Consider the following 19,848-nt stretch of genomic DNA (forward strand, 5'->3'; position numbering starts at 1 on the left):
ACAGTCCAGTTACTTTATACATTTTTCTCTGCCTCAACACACCGATGGGCAGTTCTTAAAACATATTTGGGCAACGATCGTGTGTTGAAATCTCTTTCTAATACTCGCTGGCAGGCACGTGCAGTGGCAACAAGTGCAATTCTGGAGTCCTACTCAAAGATTGTGGATGCATTAGAAAGTATAGCTGAAGACCAATCACAAAAGGAAAAAACTATACGAGAGGCAGAAAACATTGCAAACAAGATGCAAGAACTAGAGTTTGTATTCATGTTGACCATATGGAATGAAATTTTACAACACTTTTACCACACAAGTCAAGCTCTCTAAGAAAAAGAATTGGATTTGAAAACATGTGCAGACCACTTACACACTTTGAGGAATGATTTGAAGACATATCAAAAGATATCTTGCTTGATACTAACCACAAAGAAGCCCAATCCTGCAAGCGAATCAGGAAAAAAACAAGCAAATGACAGCAGTGCAACAGAAACAGCACTGAATCCTAGAGACAAATTTCACGTATGTACTTACTATGCTATAATTGATACACTTGAAGCTCATATGAAGAGAGGTGAAGTGTACAAAGAAGTATCGAGTAGATTTTCTTTTCTAAACGATATGGACTTATCTGACTAACAATATTCACAAGGTTCCCAAAAGCTAGTTGACTCATACCCTGTTGACTTGAACATGAATCTCTGTGGAGAAGTACAGCAGTTCCACTGTTATATGCGCGCAAAGTTTAATGAAACAGGAAAAATGAAATTCAGTCACATTGATCTTCATGACACAATACTGAAAGACGAAATACAATGTGTATTTCCAAATGTAGAGATCTCACTACGTATTTTTTTAACATTGATAATTACTAACTCCTCCGCAGAATGCTCTTTCTCTCAGCTGAAAAGAATAAAAAAAACCTCAGAGAACATCAGTGTGTCAGGACAGACTTGATTCACTTTCCCTATTGTGTATGAAAGCGGGCATGCTTCGTTGAGTTAGCTTCAATGAACTTATCCAGAATTTTGCAATCAGAAAATCTAGAAAGAAGCTATTTTAATTTCAGCATACATGCAAGTTGTGTCCTTTCGAAAAATAAAATTTTATTTTACAGTGTAGTATTGTTTTTATTTTGAATTACATATGTGGGGGCACCATAACCTTTTCAGTGCTTAGGGCCTATAAAAGTCTTAATCCAGCCCTGTATGTGTGCAACTGATTGTCCTTCCTAAATGGAGTACTTTGCATTTGTCCTTATTGAATTTCATCCTATTTACTTCAGACCATTTCTCCAATTTGTCCAGATCATTTTGAATTTTCATCCTATCCTCCAAAGCACTTGCAATCCCTCCCAGCTTGGTATTGTCCACAAACTTTGTAAGTGTACTCTCTATGCCATTATCTAAATCACTGACGAAGATATTGAACAGAACTGACCCCTATGGGACCGCACTTGATATGCTCTTCCAGCTTGATTGTGAATCACTTATACTACTCTCTGGGAACTGTTTTCCAACCAGTTATGCACCCTCCTTATAGTAGCTTCATCTAGGCTGTATTCCTCCATTCTGTTTATGAGAAGATCATGTGAGACAATATCAAAAGCCTTACTGAAGTCAAGATATACCACATCTTCTGCTTCCCTCCTATCAACAAGACTTATTACCCTGTCAAAGAAAGCTATTAGGTTGGTTTGACACAATTTGTTCTTGACAAATCCATGCTGACTGTTACTTATCACCTTATTACCTTCTAGGTGTTTGCAAATTCATTGCTTCATTATTTGGTAATGAAGTTAAGCTGACTGGGTATTGAAGTTAAGATGACTGGTCTGTAACTCCCTGGATTTTTCACACCCCCTGAGAGATATTGTACTGATATAAATTCTTAGTGTAAACCAGTCCTGAGAGAGAAAAGGGGGTATTTACCAATTCCGGGACTTGATAGACGCTAAGGTGGAGAGGCAGCCAGGGAAGGAAATTAAGTTTAAAAAAATAAATCAGGGCTCTGACAAGGAGAGGTCCCTCAGCACTGTATCTTCTCTCTTACCCAGCACCTATCAGTTTTCTTTTTTATTTCTAAAAAATGCTTTTTGTCAATGTATTGCAACAATGAATGGACAAATAAATTTAGAACACCTGATAAACGTTAGACAATAATTACCCATCAACGACAGGTTTCAGAGTAACAGCCGTGTTAGTCTGTATTCGCAAAAAGAAAAGGAGTACTTGTGGCACCTTAGAGACTAACCAATTTATTTGAGCATGAGCTTTCGTGAGCCACAGCTCACTTCATCGGAGTATACTGGTATGCATCCGATGAAGTGAGCTGTGGCTCACGAAAGCTCATGCTCAAATAAATTGGTTAGTCTCTAAGGTGCCACACGTACTCCTTTTCTTTTTTCCATCAACAATGAAACTTCTATGCACACCGAAGTTTCCCATAGCATAAAATCTTGTGTATATCTTAAAATAGCAAAAAATAATTGCAATACAATTATTTTCAAGTTAAGTCATGGTTCTTTTGTCACTTATCACTTAGCCTTTAAAATAATAGCCTAACAGGCTTGGCTTACCTGTCTGCCCTAAATTGCAGTATCTCACTGCTCTGCTCATATAAACTAAGCACAAAATAACGTTTTTTCCCCTAAATGCTAACACAGTAATCTAGCATAATCAGGATTTACTTATAAGTACAGCTAGTTTGCAAAAGCCATAAAACACAGGAAGTGTGGGGAATAGATAATGGACCTGCTGATATACAGTAAATACCACTGGGCTCATCTCACCTGTTAATTTTAATATAACTAGAGAAAGCAGTAAACTTAGGGCTTTCTACACCTACAGCATGGCAGCGACACAGCTGTGCCACTTCAGCACTTAGTGAAGACACTACTTAGGCCAAATAGGAGAACTTCTCCCATTGGTGCAGATACTCCATCTTGCCAAGAGATGTCAACAGGAGACATAGTGCTGCTTCCACTGGGGGTTAGGTCAGTATAACTACATCACTCAGTGGTGTGGATTTTCCCTTGAGTGATGTCAAAATAGCAATATAGGTTCCGTGTGTAGACCAAATCCCACTGTGTGCCACACCTAATTTTGAAACATGTTTTGGACCATTTTCTATTTGCCTTCTTTGAAAAAAAACATGAAAAAATGAAATCTTTTGAACAGCTTTACTTTGCATTTATTAGTATCTTCATTTAATAATGTCTTTCTTCATGCACTTGTTTGTTTTGGAAGTCAGGTACATTAGTCCGAAAACAGGACTGATTACATTCAACTGAAAAAGAAGATGGAGAGGGAGGAGAGACAAGAAATGAGGGCACACAGGTGGGACAGTATATTCTCATCTCTATTAACATCTGAAATTCCGAACATGCATTCTTTAAAATTTATTTTACTGAAGTCTCCAAGGACTCAAAGTTTGGCATATAATACTACAAAGCAAAATTAAATATTGAAAATGCAATCATAACTGTATAAACCAGATAACAAATCATGATTAAGCTAGACATATTAAAAGTTATAGTTTCTTCCAGTCATTCCATCATTCTAGGTCAAATGCCAACTGCCTATAAACTGTATTGTGCATTTTAAATTATCTGAATTACAGTAGTACCCGGGGCAGTCTCTGTACCAATATAACTAAAGACAACACATAAGTGGATGTAACAAAAGCTGACAGAATAAGGTAAGGAAAGCATGACACAGTAAACAACAATAGCAACACTATGGTTATACAAAGTCACTGCGTGCACATTTTAAAAAATAAATCAGTCCTCTCTGGGTATGTCTACTCTGCATGTAAACCCATGCTCAGATTCAAGCCCCAAACCCCTTTCCATCTACACACAATTCTAACTCAGGCCCAGCCCCTGACCTCACACACATGGAGTGTTTGAGGGCTCAAGTCTCACGGAGCTCCAACCCAAACTCCCATCATTTTGTAGTACGGATGCAACTTGAGCCTGTGACACCGAGACTTAACATAAGAGCAGCCATACTGAGTTGGACAAAAGGTCCATCTTGTCCAGTATCTTGTCTTCTGACAGTGGCCAATGCAGGTGTCCCAGAGGGAATGAACAGAACAGGTAATCATCAAGTGATTCATTCCCAGCTTCTGGCAAGCAGAGGCTAGGGACACCATCTCTGCCCATCCTGGCTAACAGCCATTGATGGACCTATCCTCCATGAATTTATCTAGTTCTTTTTAGAAACTGGTTATAGTCTTGACCTTCACAACATCCTCTGGTAAAGAGTTCCACAGGTTGACTGTGCGTTGTGTGAAGAAATACTTCCTTTGTTTGTTTTAAACCTACTGCTTATTAATTTAATTTGGTGACCTCTAGTTCTTCTGTTACAAGAAGGAGTAAATAACACTTCCTTATTTACTTTCTCCACACCAGTCATGATTTTATAGACCTCTATCATATCCCCCCTCAGTCATTTCTTTTCCAAGATGAAAAGTCCCAGTCTTATTAATCTCTCCTCATATGGAAGCTGTTCCAGACCCCTCATGATTTTTGTTGACCTTTTCTGTACCTTTTCCAATTCTAATATATCTTTTTTGTGATGGGGCACCACATCTGCACACAGTATTCAAGATGTGAGTGTACCCTGGATTTATAGAGGCAATAGGATATTTTCTGTCTTATTACTTAGCTCTTTCTTAATTATTCCTAACATTGTTAGCTGTTTTGATTGCCACTACACATTGAGTGGATGTTTTCAGAGAACTATCCACAATGACTTCAAGATCTCTTTCTTGAGTGGTTAACAGCTAATTTAGACCCCATAATTTTATATGGATAGTTGGGATTATGTTTTCCAATGTGCATTTCTTTGTATTTATCAACATTGAATTTGATCTACCATTTTGTTGCGCAGTCACCCAGTGTTGTGAGATCCGTTTGTAACTCTTCAAAGTCTACTTTGGACTTAACTATCTTGAATAGTTTTGTATCATCTGCAAATTTTGCCACCTCACTGTTTACCCCTTTTTCCAGATCATTTATGAATATGTTGAACAGCACTGGTCCCCGTACAGACCCCTGGGGAATACCACTGTCTCTCCATTCTGAAAACTGACCATTTATTCCTACCCTCTTTCCTATTTTTAACCAGTTACCAATTCATGAGAGGACCTTCCTCTTATCCCATGATAGTTTACTTTGCTTAAGAGCCTTTGGTGAGGGACCTTGTCAAAGGCTTTCTGAAAATCTAAGTACACTATATTTACTGAACCCTCCTTGTCCACATGCTTGTTGACCCCCTCAAAGAATTCTAAAAGATTGGTGAGACATGATTTCCCTTTACAAAAACCATGTTCACTCTTTCCCAACAAATTATGTTCACCTATGTGTCTGACAATTCTGTTCTTGTGAACACTAACACAGCATTCTGTTGATTCCCCCATGAATTTTGACCCAATCCCGGGCATCGACAGCTGCAAACATAATAGTTTGAAATAAGCAGCTTGAAATAAAATTTCCCTTTGCCATTCTGGAACCTCTGGGATTGTAATGTCCTCAAGAAAGTACAATGTCTGAAAGTACAGAGAAGGTTTCTGTAGTAAGCTCCCCCCATGCCTCTCAAGGAGCTCAGCAATTAAAAAAAACTGTAAGCTAACTTGCCATTGACTGTGCAGTATTTTCACTGTGATTAACTGAGCTGAGGCATTCCTCTCAGAATATACTGAAGCTCAATTTTACAAAGTATCATGTTTTGGCCTTGAGATTCCACAAGGCACATTTGCCTGTGGATGGCACTGAACCTATTGTGAAGCACTGAAACAATAATGTACTGTTTGATTTCTGCTTTTAGTCCCTTTGAGCTCTGCTGGTCCTTCAACCTTGGTAGAGTGGGCCCACTCCAGCAGGACCCTGGAATGCAGAACAGTCATGGACAGGTCCAAGCAGAAGTGTTTCCATGATGGTGGAAATTCTGGACAGGGCCAACAAGCAGGTATAGTACCAGAGGAAGAAAAACTCAGCGCAAGTGGAAGGCAAGACACTGGCTGCAGAGCAAGAGGACAGAGTTTCAGCATTTGAGGAGAGGCTTCTAGCACAGTTTCTGGAGCAGGAACATCAGCTCAGGGAGGAACCCAGGAGAAAGACCTGTTCAAGATGCTGATAATGCCTATAGCCCCCAGAGTACTACAGGCTCCTGCTGAACCTGTCCTGAGTCCCCTCCATGGTTCGATATCCTGCAGATCAATTCTATGATTGGGCTGCCTGTGCAATTGGGACTTAGCAGCAGCTGGACATGGCAAATCTGGCCCATGCAGTCCTCCAACCCCATGCCGATCTCCCTTCCCCTGCAAGCTTCCACTCCTGTGCAGACAAAGCTCCACCTCGTGAACAACTCCAAACCCTGGAAGCGGCACCAAATAGGAAGGAACACAAACAGGTGGCCAGGAGAGACACAACAGTAAGGGAGTTTATTGTATGAAACTGTTTGGCCTCTTCATGCACTTTGTTAAGGGTTTTGGTGTTGGTTTATTACTATTGTTTTCATGTGCTAATGGCACCTGACCTACCTGGCAATGACTTAATATTGTACTTTTCTAAAATATGTTCAAAAAGAAGGTTTTTATTTTGCTAAGAAATTTTATTGCCATCAATGCATCACATTACGTAATGTATGCTTCAAATAATTAAGGTAAACACATGATGAGAGACAACTGGGAAGTTATATGCAAACACTATTTCTCAATATATTTCTCTACATCCTCCCGTAAATCCAGTCCCTGCCAGTTTAGAAGCACTCATGTCATTCATAATTACAACGCATAGCAATCTACCCCTCCCCCAACATTTCATTGCATGATGTGATAGCACCTCATTTACTGTAAGGACTGTCCAATCACACTCAAATGTACTATTCTCCCTATTTCACTGGCCCATGAAAATCCATAATATAGGAGTAAAGAGCATTCCTGACTTATATTGCCCCGATGCATCCTGCCCTAGCTGTGGCAGGTGCACTTTCTGTCTGAGTGTACAAGTTCAGCAATCCATTACTGTCATAGCTCTCTATTCAGGGGCAAATGGTTCACCTTTGGCTTCACAGATTATGAAGAGCACAGCAAACCACAATAATGGCATTGATGACACAGGCATCCAAACGGGTCTGTAAACAGCACCACAGACTCAGACTTTAAGGTCAGAAAGAAGGGACCATTGTGATAACTGAGTCTGACTTTCTGTGCACATCACAGGCCACAGAATCTCATTGACTCACTCCTGTGATAGACCCATAACCTCTGGCTGAGTTCAGAAGTCCTCAAATCATGATTTACAGACTTCAAGGCCATCCACCATTTACTCTAGTTTAAACCAGCTTAGTGACCTGTGCCCCATGCTGCAGAAGGAGGGAAAAAACCCAGGGTCTCTGCCTCTCTGACCTGGGGGAAAACTCCTTTCTGATCCCAAATATGATGCTCGGTTAGATCCTGAGCGTGTCGGCAAAACCCACCAGTCAGACACCTGCAAAAGAATTAACTGTAGTAGCTCAGAGACTTTCCCATCTCTGGCTATTGTGGATATTTGCTACTACCAGCTGCAGATGGGCCATATGTCATTGTAGGCAATCTCAACCCATCCCCTCCAGCAGGACATTCAATCACCATTATGCACCTGCTGAAAGCCTAATTGAACCTTCTTTTGCCAGGCCTTCTGAGATCAGTATGTGTGTCAGTAGCCAAGGCAAAAGGGAGCATGCAGGGTCCCCCATGTTAACAGTGTGAACAGTATCTCCATTTATAACAATATCATTTAGTGGAAATAGTGTCCCAGCCTGTCCATGAATGTAGACTCCCAATCATCAGAAAACCTTGGCATCATGGACTTTTCCAGTGCAGCCCATGTTGGTGTCCATAAATCTGCCTGTGTGGTCCACAAGGGTCTACACAGTAAAGGAGTAGTACCCTTTGCAGTTTATGTACTCTTGGGCAAGAAGTGGGCAAACTATGAGCATGAATCCTATCAATGGCCCCAGTAACATTTGGAAACCCCATTCCTCAAAACCAGCAGTTACTTCAGGAATATTGTTTATGCCCACCACTTTTGTGGAAATCACATGCCTGACTGCCTTAGAAACCTCCACAACCATTTTACCCTTGATTGACTTTCCAGCGCCAAACGAGTTTGCAACGGACCTGTAGATGTTTGAGGTAGCCAGTTTACACACGGTTACAGCAACTTGCTTCTGGCCATTTGGGATGCCCTCATGAATGTCATATAATGCCGGAGGGTTGGGGCATGCTGCTCACAAAGCTCCAGAAATGTAGCTTTCTTCATGGGAAAGTCTGGGATTCACTGCTGGCCATCCCAGGTCCACTATGTGTTTGTGGCCCTGCACCAGAAGTGCTGGTCTATGTAGGTGGCATCAGAGGCTACACAAAAAGAGTCATGAGCAGCATCAGTCAGCTCCATTTTTCTGTATCCTGTATCTCCCTCCTCCTCCAACAGGTGCATTCAGTAGGTCAGAAACTGCCGCAAGAATGTCCGCTTCATCTCATGGCTGCTCTGCTCATTTGCTGGAGTAAAAGTGCAAGCAAAAGAAGCTCTTCAAATGGTGACTCCTCCCTGCTGCTTGCTCCAATTGCTGGGAGTGTGCAGACCCAAAATACAGCTCGGCAGGATCTGCTGAGAACCTACCAGACTCTGATAACCTCCTGTAACATGCAGGGTGGACAGTCAAATTTTCCCACACTGCACCACGAACCAGGGACTAGAGCAACCACAGCTGTGGAAGGCACTAGGAAGCCTGACATAAATTGCTTTGATTCAGTCTGCGTACTGCAATGTGGATGCCGAAGCCTTGGGCTAAAGGCCCTGGGCCAGAAATTCCAAACCTATGGTCAATATGCAGTGTGGAAGCTTAAAGCACTGGGCTTGCAAACCCAGGGTTTGTGGACTCAAATCTCACTAACCCCTGGCTTACACTGCAGTGTACACCATACCCTCTGTTGGCCACCTATATATCCATTTATACTGTGAAAATAAATGCCAAATAAATCTATTTGAATTGTAATTTAGCTACGCATAACAGGGTAGCTGGCCAGTTAAATGGAACTGGTCTCAATTCTCCTTTTCCAGTCCAGGTGCTCCCAGCTGAACCAATTAGTCAGACAGGGCAGCACCTGGGGGCTAGTAACGGTCAGTCAGGAGTCAGAGCAAACGGAGTCAGTCAGAAGAAGGGCCCTAGGAGATAAGAACTACCAGAGACAAAGTGGTTCCTGCGAGAAGGCTGAAGGCAGGAGAGCAGAAAAAGGGATTTTACTGGCTGATGTCCCCCAAGCCAGAGAGCAGAGGGAGATGCCTGCTGGCTCTATGCTGGAGCACCAGAGCCCAGGGACAGAGAAGGCAAAAGGAAGGAGCAGCAGTGGAGGGGCTTATCCACTGACATCTCCTTGCTTGAGAATTGGACCCCAAGGAACAGTGAGAAGGGCCAAGGGGTGTTTGAGGAATGCTTTCCTCGTAAGAATCGTCCTGGCAGAGAGGCAGTGGGAGTTCCCACCGGGAACAGCTGGGTTGCAACCCCAGGCGGAAGGACTGTGGATGGCTGTCCTGGAAGATGGATGGAAGAGGACAGATAAGGAACCTTGCTGTGATGGAAGACACTGGGGTATGGTGACAGCAAGGAGTGTATGTTCGGAGGGGATATGGATGATGTGTTGGGACTTGTTAGAGATTATTGCACAATATTTTGTAATAAATTGGACCCCGGGAGGGGTGATATTTAAGTAAGAGCCTAAAGTGGAGTCCTTTAGGTTACTCACAAAGGAAACCTGAGGTGAGGGGCCACTTGCAGGGCGGTCCTGAGGTCACAAGGCCTACCACATAACAGGAAAGTAAATGTGAAAGGTTTTCCTATGAAAGTGATATAACTAAACCTTATATAGCCAAAAAAAGTAAACTTACAGTATATTCAATTCAAGCGTCAAATTTAAATACTAATTATTAAAATTCACTATAATCTTTCAAAATTTAAGATAATTAAGAAAATGTTAGGATGTCAACATTGTTCTACAATCTGAAGTCTACTGCTTTTCAGGTATTCTATACCTGAAAAGATCTAAAAAAGATATGCTAAATTACACTCCCTTCCAGCGTAGATTTTTATTTTGTTGCATCTACACTATTTACCATCATTAGGTGTCCTATGTAGTGTCATCCTCTCTCTTCTAGGGCTTTGCACATACTCCAAAGTCTGACCAAAAATAGCTGGTGGGGAAAAAAATTGTAGAAGCCCTCTTACTCTGTAAATGCTACGGTCAATTAAACCTAATCTTCTTAGGCTATGAAATGATTAACAGTTATGTAACTATATCTAATTTTAGTCTCAATGCTTCTAGTTTAGGTGAAGATCTGGGAAAATGGCATACAGTTAAAAATGATGTTGATTCAGTTTTTTGGGAAGAACATGCTGGAAAAAACATTAAACAAATATTCTACTCTTTCAGGCTGTTGGGGTAACTAAACCTTTCAATGGTCATACATCCATTGATAATAATTATCTTTTGTGATCAGAGTTAAGGGCCTGATGCAACTCCCATTGAAATCACTAGAAGATTACAATGGAAACTGGATCTGGAGCTAAATTCCATGATGCCCAATAGAGTTGAGAGTGTAGAAGAGTACAGGCAATGCTAAATAAATAGCCTATGAGAAATAGCCTAAATGGATCCCAAATATAGCCTCAGTGGAAAAAGTATGCTACATTAATTATCAATCCTAGATATTTCTAGAGTACTCATCATCTTAATATCTTTAAAAGTCCTAACTCCAATTTTTCATTCCAACTATTTGGCCTAATAATGTATAAGTGATCAAACACTCCCACCTTTTAAATAATGGCTTTCTATTACCACTCAAAAGATCTCATTCACAGTCGCATGAACATGATCCCAGAAGGAGACTTAGTATTGAGAAAGTCTTAAGAATTATGAAGCTAGGTTTTGTTATTAAATTCATCTGTGATACAAAACTGCCAGCTGGATTCTGTGTTCAACATTTCAGCCAACTTGATCTATTTTCCATCTAAACACAAATAGTGAAACTGAGATCCTCTCTCGATTTCACTGTGATCTGCAGCTGTGTTAGAGGTAGCAGTGAAATATAAAATACTTCTTTATAGCAGGCTAATACACTGAAGCCAAACACAGTTTGGCAGAGGTCTTTGCTACTAAGTCTTTCAAAGTTGAAACAATGTATATGAGCTTCATGATGATTCCAAGATCAAAAGGTAAAATTTATTCTACACTGGTATGAAGGTTCACCTAAAAAAAGGAAATCAATGAATGTGTTATATTGCCCAGGCTCACACTTTACAAGAATTTGTTAGATCATCTGAATTCTACATATTAGACCACTAACATTCCAACCAAGACATTATAAAAAAGACAACAGCTAGAACAGTCATAGTAATACAGGTAAAAAGAGAGCTATAGCATTGTATTATCAAAGTGCTCTCTCATTATAACATTAAGTGCCAACCCATGAGATGCGCTACAGCAGGGGTCTCAAACATGCTGCCCGCATGCTATTTCCTGTGGCCCGCCACAGGCACTGACTTCCCCCCCGCCCCTCACCCCCCGCCTGACCACACCACATCCCCGCTTCTCCGCCTACCTCCCAGCACTTCCCACCACCAAACAGCTGTTTGGCGGTGCTTAGGACTTTCCAGGAGGGAGGGGGGAGGAGCGGGGCCTTGGCATGCTCAGGGGAGGAGGCGGAGCCAGGACAGGGATTTGGGGAAGGGGTTGGAATAGGGGCAGGGAGGGGGCAGAGACTTTCAGGAAGGGGTTGGAATGGGGGTGGGGAAGAGGTGGGGCCTCATGGAAGGGGTGGAGTGGGAGTGGGGCCGGGGGCAGAGGGGGACTTTTGTAACTTTGTATTAAAAGGGGTCAGTGATGCAGCCCTAGGGCCAATGTACTAGTCCTCATGTGGCCCTCATGGTGATTTGATTTTGAGATCCCTGCTCTACAGTAATTAAGGCACCAGTCACAGCTTAGAGTTAAGTCTAAAATACATTACAACTAAAAATCAACAAATACAGAACAGATAAAAAGTTAGAGTAGCCATTACATGAAAAAAAGAGGTCCATACAAGGATTTAATTCACAATGAACTTGGGGAAAAAAAGAGTTATTTGGCTGTTAGTTGGCTGTTTTTAAATTGAGAGATGAGATGAGGCAGATGCCCAGAGAGAGAGAGAGAGAGAGTCCTTCCACTGCTTAGGACTGGCCACAGGGAAACACACAAATCACATTCTAACCCCAGGCACAACAGTAGGACTCCTAGAAGGAAGCAGATGTCACAGTATATATTTTCATAAAGACAAGTCTTGAACATAACCACTGTTTAGGCCAATCAGGCCGTTTAAAAAAAAAAAAAAAAGGACCAACTAAAAAGAAGTCCATCCACCACTTCAAAAGCAGCCAGTGAAAAGCCTGAGGGAAGATAGTATAAGTCTCATAATGCTGCTCAATGCTGTGTGAAAGTGTGGTCCTGCATTCTGCATTACTTATTAACAGTAGGTGCAGTTGATGGCATTTATAGAAGGTAATGCCAGTGGATTTCTCCAAAATACAGTCATGTACAGTAACTCCTCACTTAAAGTCATCCCAGTTAATGTTGTTTCATTGTTACGTTGCTGATCAATTGGAGAACATGCTCGTTTAAAGTTGTGCAATGCTCCCTTATAATGTTGTTTGGCAGCCGCCTGTTATGTCCACTGCTTACAGGAAGAGCAACCCATTGGAGCGAGCTGGTGGGGGCTTGGAACCAGGGTGGACCTGCAGCCCCCCTAAGTTCCCTGTTCAGCAGCCACCCAGCAGGCCATCAACTGCCGGGCAGTTCAGTTGTCCTTCCCCTCACGGCCATATACTGCTCCTGCCCTCTGCCTTGGAGCTGATCCTGGGAGCCTCCTGCTTGCCGTGCAAGGGGGTGGGGGAAGAGGGGTGCTAATATCAGGGCGTTCCCCTCTCCCCATTCCTTTACCCCATCTCTACAGAGTGGGGGGGAGGGGGGGAACACGACAGGGCTCACAAAGGAGGGAGCTTGCTGGCAGCAGCTGCTGTCTCAACTTGCTGGTCTACTTAAAAAGGCAGTGTACTTAGAGTGGGGTCAGCGTACTTTAAGGGGCAATGCGCGTCTCTCTCCCACATACTCGGTGTGTCTGTCTCTCTCTGCCATGCTGTCTCCCCTCCCCCCATCCGTGCTGCCTTGTAGAGCATGAGGCTACATTAACAACGTGTTAATCCTTGAAGGCTCAGCCGAGGGCTAGTTCATCATCTAGCAGTAAGCCATTCCCTGGAAGATATCCCACCCTCTTCCACCCTGACTTGACCATCTTAACCAAGCTTCCCAATCATCATTGCTTATATATATAGTCTTTTGTCTTGCAAAAAAAATTTCCATGGAGCCTAACCCTCCCCAATTTACATTAATTCTTATGGGGAAACTGGATTCACTTAACATCATTTCACCTAAAGTAGCATTTTTCAGGAACATAACTACAACGTTAAGCGAGGAGTTACTGTAACTCCCTTCCCTAATGTGTTTATTTCACTTGGTATTCCTCCATGGATTTCACATTCTCCCCAGAGGTCAGCTGGCAAAGGCCAAGACAATAAATTGAGAAGTTTTGTATAAAAGTTCCCATAAAACAATTGCACCCCTCCCTAACAGGAGTCCAGATTCTTCTCTGAGATCTGGTATTCAAATTTTCCTGGTCTCCGAGAGAGAGTGCCAGCACTTCTAACTCCCTCCAGTCTCAGCTATGAGGGAAGAAAGCAGTTTCTAGCCTACTTCCTCCCTTCTTCCCAGCAGCCCTGGGACTATACTGCCCAGGATTCTCTCTGGCTAGCCAAGGTAAAAGGGAGCCTTGCTCACCCAAACTTCAAGGTTCTGGTCTCAGGCCCCAGACAGAGGTAGCAGCCTGTGTTCTCCTCAAGCCACTTTCCTCCCAGTTGCTTTAGTTGTTCCATGGATCTGGGTTTAAATAAAAATCCCTGTAATGCAGTAGGATGGCCCCAGAGACTTCCCTCCTCAGTCTTAAAGGACCAGTAAAACCCCCACCACCCAGTTGGGAAGCTCTACTGAAAGCCCTATTAAGAGAATCAAGCCTCACTGGGTCACAAGTCCGTGTGTTGTGGCATTTTCCTACATTTAACACACAGCTTCCAATGGAAAGGGTGTAGCCATAAAAGAAAACAATCTCCTTATACTGACAAGTCTGAACCAACAGCAAAATTTCTTATAGAGCTACTGAACAACAGAGATACATAAGGGCTAGGTATTACCAAAATTATTTATTCCAGTGGCTGAGTACAAGGCAGAAATAGCATTCAAGCTCCCATTAAATACAGAGAATAAGCAAACAGGCCATTCCATGTCAATGAAACTTGGAGGATGAAGGGACAACTAGAAGCCATTTTATGGATGGTAGAGGAGAGTCTTACGGTCCTACTAAAGCTCTGGCAGAGTGATTCAGTGGCTTAGTAATATTCTCCCAATAATATTCTCTTCAAATAATATTGGAACCTTTCTGGAAGCAGAAGTTTAAGGGTTAACCAGTTTGTGTCCCTCATCTCAGCAGGAACATGGATGAGACCTGGCCTCAATGCAAATGAGGCGCTAATCAGACTATGAAAAGTGTGTGCTTTGTCTTCCTCTCGCATTTACAGTCCCAAACCACAAATAAGATCCAAGTTATTTCCACCAAGGAATCAAGCCAAAAGACATCCAGGCCAGTCTCATGGTGCAGTGGAGGCCATGGCATTCTAAATTGACACATAAGTTTCATTACATTGTTACTCATCACTCCCCCCACCCCCGACCATAGGGACTGTTATCACTGCTCAGCTAAGCAAGTCTTTCCCTGCAAGCCCCCACACAGGGTCAATCCAATACACATTAAGACAGTGGAAGTACTTCCACTGACTTAAACAGGCAATGAATCAGATGCATGAAGTGCATCTCTGCAGCCACTTTTCACCATTATGTTTCACCTGAAATATAGAAACTCCAGAAGCACAATTCCCCCTAACACAGTGCTGCAATGTTAGTTCAGTATTGTCAGAGAGTAGGGCCTCCCAAAATTAAATGCTAATCACCACTTTTTGAAGTACCTAGATTTTCTATCTTGGACGCTTGCCCATATACAAGTATTAAATAGACCCAACCTTGATTATTAGCTTATGAGATCTGACAAGATCACAGTCCAGGGAGCAGGTTTTAGAGTGGTAGCTGTGTTAGTCTGTATCAGCAAAAAGAACAAGGAGGACTTGTGGCACCTTAGAGACTAACCAATTTATTTGGGCTAACAAATTTCATAGGCTAAAACCCACTTCATTGAATGCATGCGGTGGAAAATACAGTAGAAAGATATATATACACACACACACACACACAGAGAACATGAAAAAAATGGGTGTTGCCATACACACTATAATGAGAGTGATCAATTAAGGTGAGCTATTAGCAGCAGGAGAAAAATAACTTTTGTATGGATAATCAGGATGGCCCATTTCGAACAGTTGACAAGAAGGTGTGAGTAACAGTAGGGGAAAAAATTAGCATGGGGAAATAGTTTTTACTTTGTGTAATGACCCATCCACTCCCAGTCTCTAATCAAGCCTAAGTTAATTGTATCCAGTTTGCAAATTAATTCCAATTCAGCAGTCTCTGGTTGGAGTCTGTTTTTGAAGTTTTTTTGTTGAAGAATTGCAACTTTTAGGTCTGTAATTGAGTGACCAGGGAGGTTGAAGTGTTCTCAGACTGGTTTTTGAATGTTATAATTCTTGACATATGATTTGTGTCCATTTATTCTTTTGCGTAGAGACCGTCCGGTTTGGCCAAGGTTCTCTGTGTATGTATCTTCCTACTGTATTTTCCACCGCAAGCATCCAATGAAGTGGGTTTTAGCCCACGAAATCTTATGCCCAGATAAATTTGTTAGTCTCTAAGGTGCCACAAGTACTCCTAGTCCAGGAAGCGTTATGGCTATTATGTCAAATTTTAGAAGAGCAAGGAGGCATCCACTTACTGGTTTTGGCATTTTTCTCTCCTTCCTTGAATATCTTGTTCAGTCAAAAATCTTCTGCAAATTATATTGTCCCCTTCTGTTAAAGACAAAGACAAATATAGTACAGTTGTTTTGCAATTAATCATAGTAGAGTTCATGTACATCATAGCAAATAGTACAAATTCCAAACGAGGTAAACAAATAAGTAGCCTACCTGCCCAAAACACACTTCACTCCATGGTTGCATAAAAGCAATTGGGACATCTGGTAAAAGCAGCAATGTCCCTTTACCAGAACTAAAAGAGCAGAGTGCAAGCAAATTAGATTCATTTTATTAGTTTTCTGCAGCTGCACTTTAAATGAATAAAGAGACAACTGTGATCTAAAATGCTTTAGCACTCCTTTAACAACTTTGATATCACAGACTTTTTAATACTAAGGATTCTAAAGATTAGCCACTATTTAAAAATTTCTTTAAAGTTGAAGAGTGCTGCATAAGAGTTAAGTATACCTGGGCCACCAAAATTTGCACACTGAATTCCTACGCTATAATTTAATTTGTTCATCCTAATCAAGCTTTAGCAGTACGCAAACATGAAGAGAGCCAAACAGGATCTTTAAAATTAAGATATCCTTTTAAAATTTATTTAAGGAGGAGTACCCTGTTAATTTTTTAACCAATCAGGTGCACTAATTCAGGGACTCCCTTTTTCCAAACAAAACGAAATGTACATAAGTTGAGGTAAAGAGTGAAATAATGCAGAGCAAGCAAAATCTGCTCTCTGAATTTTACTTCAAAGCATCAAAGTAATGAATAGTGCCACTTGCTTAAAAAAAACAAAACAAAAAAGCTTTTCACTCTCATATAGACATAACTGCAAAAACATTTACTTTTACTGTGTTCTAGAATTTAAATGTAATTCTTCTGTACCACAAGAAACTTGCCTGCATTATAGCATTAGATCAGATAGCATTATTATCTAGTCACCTTCTCCCCTTTGGATATAGCATCATTTGTTAAAGTTAGTCGTTGCTATGACCGTTTTGTACAGGTTGCCAGGGAGTAAGGCATCATCCACAAAAACAACATTCATTTTCAGTGCAGTCGTACTCTGAAAAGTGACTAAGAATGTGCTCACCAGAACTGAATACAGTGACTTGCCTGGGCAGCAGGAGGAAAAAAAAAAAAAAAAAAAGAGGACAAGGTTCCTTTAAAGGTACCTACTACTTCTGGGGTACAAGGGAGACAGAAATGCGATGGACTTACCAGAGTGGAGTGGAACAGGACATGGCTGGACCAGGGAGGGACACTGACCCACCATGTGCACCAAAAGGAACTCTCTCTCAAACACTGATCAGCAGCTCTCCCTCCCACACATGGGAGCAGAGTAGAACCAGGTTTTATGATCTGCTGTGGGTTTGCGCTAGTCACCTTGGGGGGGGGGGGGGGAGAGGCTGGGAAAGAATATTTCCCTCACTCCCAAACTGGTTGAGGAGGGTTGCGGTTTTTGCCTTCTCTACAGCAGGTCATGGACCCAGTGAAGTAGGTAAGGAGGTTAGATTAAGATGTTGCAATTCAGAAGGTAGCAGGCTTGTCACATGTCCAATGCAGATACTCATTACAGAAAAGATAGAGCTCCCTGATAAACAGGAATTGTAAGTGAATTTAGGTGGAGGCATGCCCTCAGGAATCCAGAAGGTGACTTGGGGGTCCTAACATCTGCTACATAGGGAGACAACCCCCTTTATTTCCAGTCCCCCTTAACTCTAGTATAGGGAGGTGCAGGGTTCCAGCAACAGGATGGTTGGGAAGGAGGAGGGACAAACTCAAAATGAAAGTTTTTCCAGATTTCATAAAACCCCAAGAAAATTAATAAAAACAATTTTTTCATACAAGTTTTCGTTTTCAAAGGAAAAAGACCCATTTTTCATTTGAATAATTTTAGATAGTTCTGGTAATGATAAAACAAAGTTATTTCATTTTAAGCTAAGGAACGCTTCTAACGTGGTACTGCTGGAATATCAACCGCACATTACTGAAAATCACAGAGAAGAGTTCATAGACTTTAAGGCTACCAGGGACCATCATGATCATCTAGTCCAGCGGTTCTCAACCTATTTACCACTGTGGGCCACATATGCAGTTGTGTGTGTCCTGTGGGCCACATCCACACAGTATATATACACTATTTGTATGGCCCTGAGGATGTCATATGGGCCGCACGTGTGTTGACCAGGCTGCTGGTTGAGAACCATTGACTAGTCTGACCTCCTGAACATTGCAGACCACAGAACCTGACCTACACACTCCTGTATCACAGAACATCAGGGTTGGAAGGGACCTCAGGAGGTCATCTAGTCCAACACCCTGCTCAAAACAAGACCAATCCCCAACTGTAGCATGCCCATAACCTCTGGTTGAGCTACTGAAGTCCTCAAATCTTGATTTAAAGACTTCACGTTAAAAAGAATCCTCCATTTATTCTACTTCAAACCAGAAAGTGACCTGTGCCCCATGCTCCAGAGGAAGACAAAAAACCCAGGATCTCCGCCAGTCTGACCTGAAGGAAAATTACTTCCTCACCCCACGCTGACCGAGTGGAGTTGCAAACACCATGAAGAAATAATTTATGGAGGTCCTAGACAGATCAGAAACGGGAGCAAGAAAACAAAGGGCAGAAGACGGGGGCAAAAAATAATTGCTTGTGGATTGTATTCATTTCTCAGATTCACATGATCGAAGGTCATGGCTACACCTGTGAGTTAGAGCAATTAAAGCAGCCCCGTGCGCCCAAACTCACAATGCGTCTACACTGGCAAGGCACGTAGAGCACCCTGACTCCACGGCTGGAGCGCTCCTGGTAATCCACCTCCGTGAGAGGCATAAAGCTTGGTGCGCACTGGCGGGAGTGCCGCAGCACCACTGTGGATGCCCTGGTCTGCTAATGCGCTCTGATCAGCCTCCAGAAGTGTCCCACAATGCCTGTTCTAGCCACTCTGGTCATCACTTTGAACTCTACTGCCCTCCCCTCAGGTGACCAACTGTCAGACCCACCCTTTAAATTCTCTGGGAATTTTGAAAATCCCCTTCCTGTTTGCTCATCAAGGGGTGGAGTGCTCTCAGCGGATCTTTCCAGGTGACAATGCCTCCACGCGCCAGGCAATCCCCAGCAACGAGCAATGGCAAGGTGCTGGACCTCATCAGTGTTTGGGGGAAGGAAGCTAGTCCCAGCTGTGCTCCAGCCGTAGGAATTATGATACCTTTGGGCAGATATGAAGGGACATGATGGAAAGGGGCCACGACCGGGACACACTGCAGTGCAGGGTTAAAGTGAAGGAGCTGTGGAATGCCTACCGCAAAGCCCTAGAGGCAAACTGCCACTCCGGTGCTGTCCCTGCAACCTGCCGTTTCCCCAAAGAGCTGGACGCAATACTGGGGGGCGACCCCACCTCCACTCCAAGGACCACCATGGACACTTCAGAGTCCAGTTCAACAAGGCAGGAGAAGGAGGAGGAGGAGGAGGAGGAGGAAAGTGGGAGCGAGGGTGCTGACAAGGAAGAGGACGCCCTGGCATCCCTAGATGCATGCAGCCAGGAGCTGTTCTCAAGCCAGGAGGAAGGTAGCCGGTAGCCAGTCGCAGTGGCCGGTGCTTGGGGAAGGACAAACACCAGAGGAGGTGCCCGGTAAGTGGCTTTTATTTTGGGAAGGAAGTTATTCAGTTCGGGTTCTTGGGGCAACGAGGGTTAGGGCTCCATGCATGCCTAGATGTGGAATAGGACGTTGATGTGCTCTCTCACATCGCAGTAAT

The 19,848-nt window shown here is 42.7% G+C and overlaps 1 protein-coding gene across 3 annotated transcripts in view; it reads right to left on the reverse strand.

The window, feature by feature from the left end:
• RDX (radixin) overlaps nt 1–19,848 on the reverse strand; it is a 133,958-nt gene that overhangs the window by 59,197 nt on the left and 54,913 nt on the right. For 2 of the 3 annotated variants that reach the window (XM_073339195.1, XM_073339184.1), the window contains exon 2: nt 16,061–16,136. In XM_073339195.1, the coding sequence (XP_073195296.1) occupies nt 16,061–16,072 (12 nt within the window). In that variant the 5' untranslated portion in view covers nt 16,073–16,136. Of the gene's footprint in view, nt 1–531; nt 577–16,060; nt 16,137–19,848 lie in introns of those variants that run through there. The other variant, XM_073339173.1, reaches the window with a different exon arrangement.

The sequence above is a fragment of the Lepidochelys kempii genome, chromosome 1 (assembly GCF_965140265.1).
Source record: "Lepidochelys kempii isolate rLepKem1 chromosome 1, rLepKem1.hap2, whole genome shotgun sequence".
NCBI lineage: Eukaryota > Metazoa > Chordata > Testudines > Cheloniidae > Lepidochelys > Lepidochelys kempii.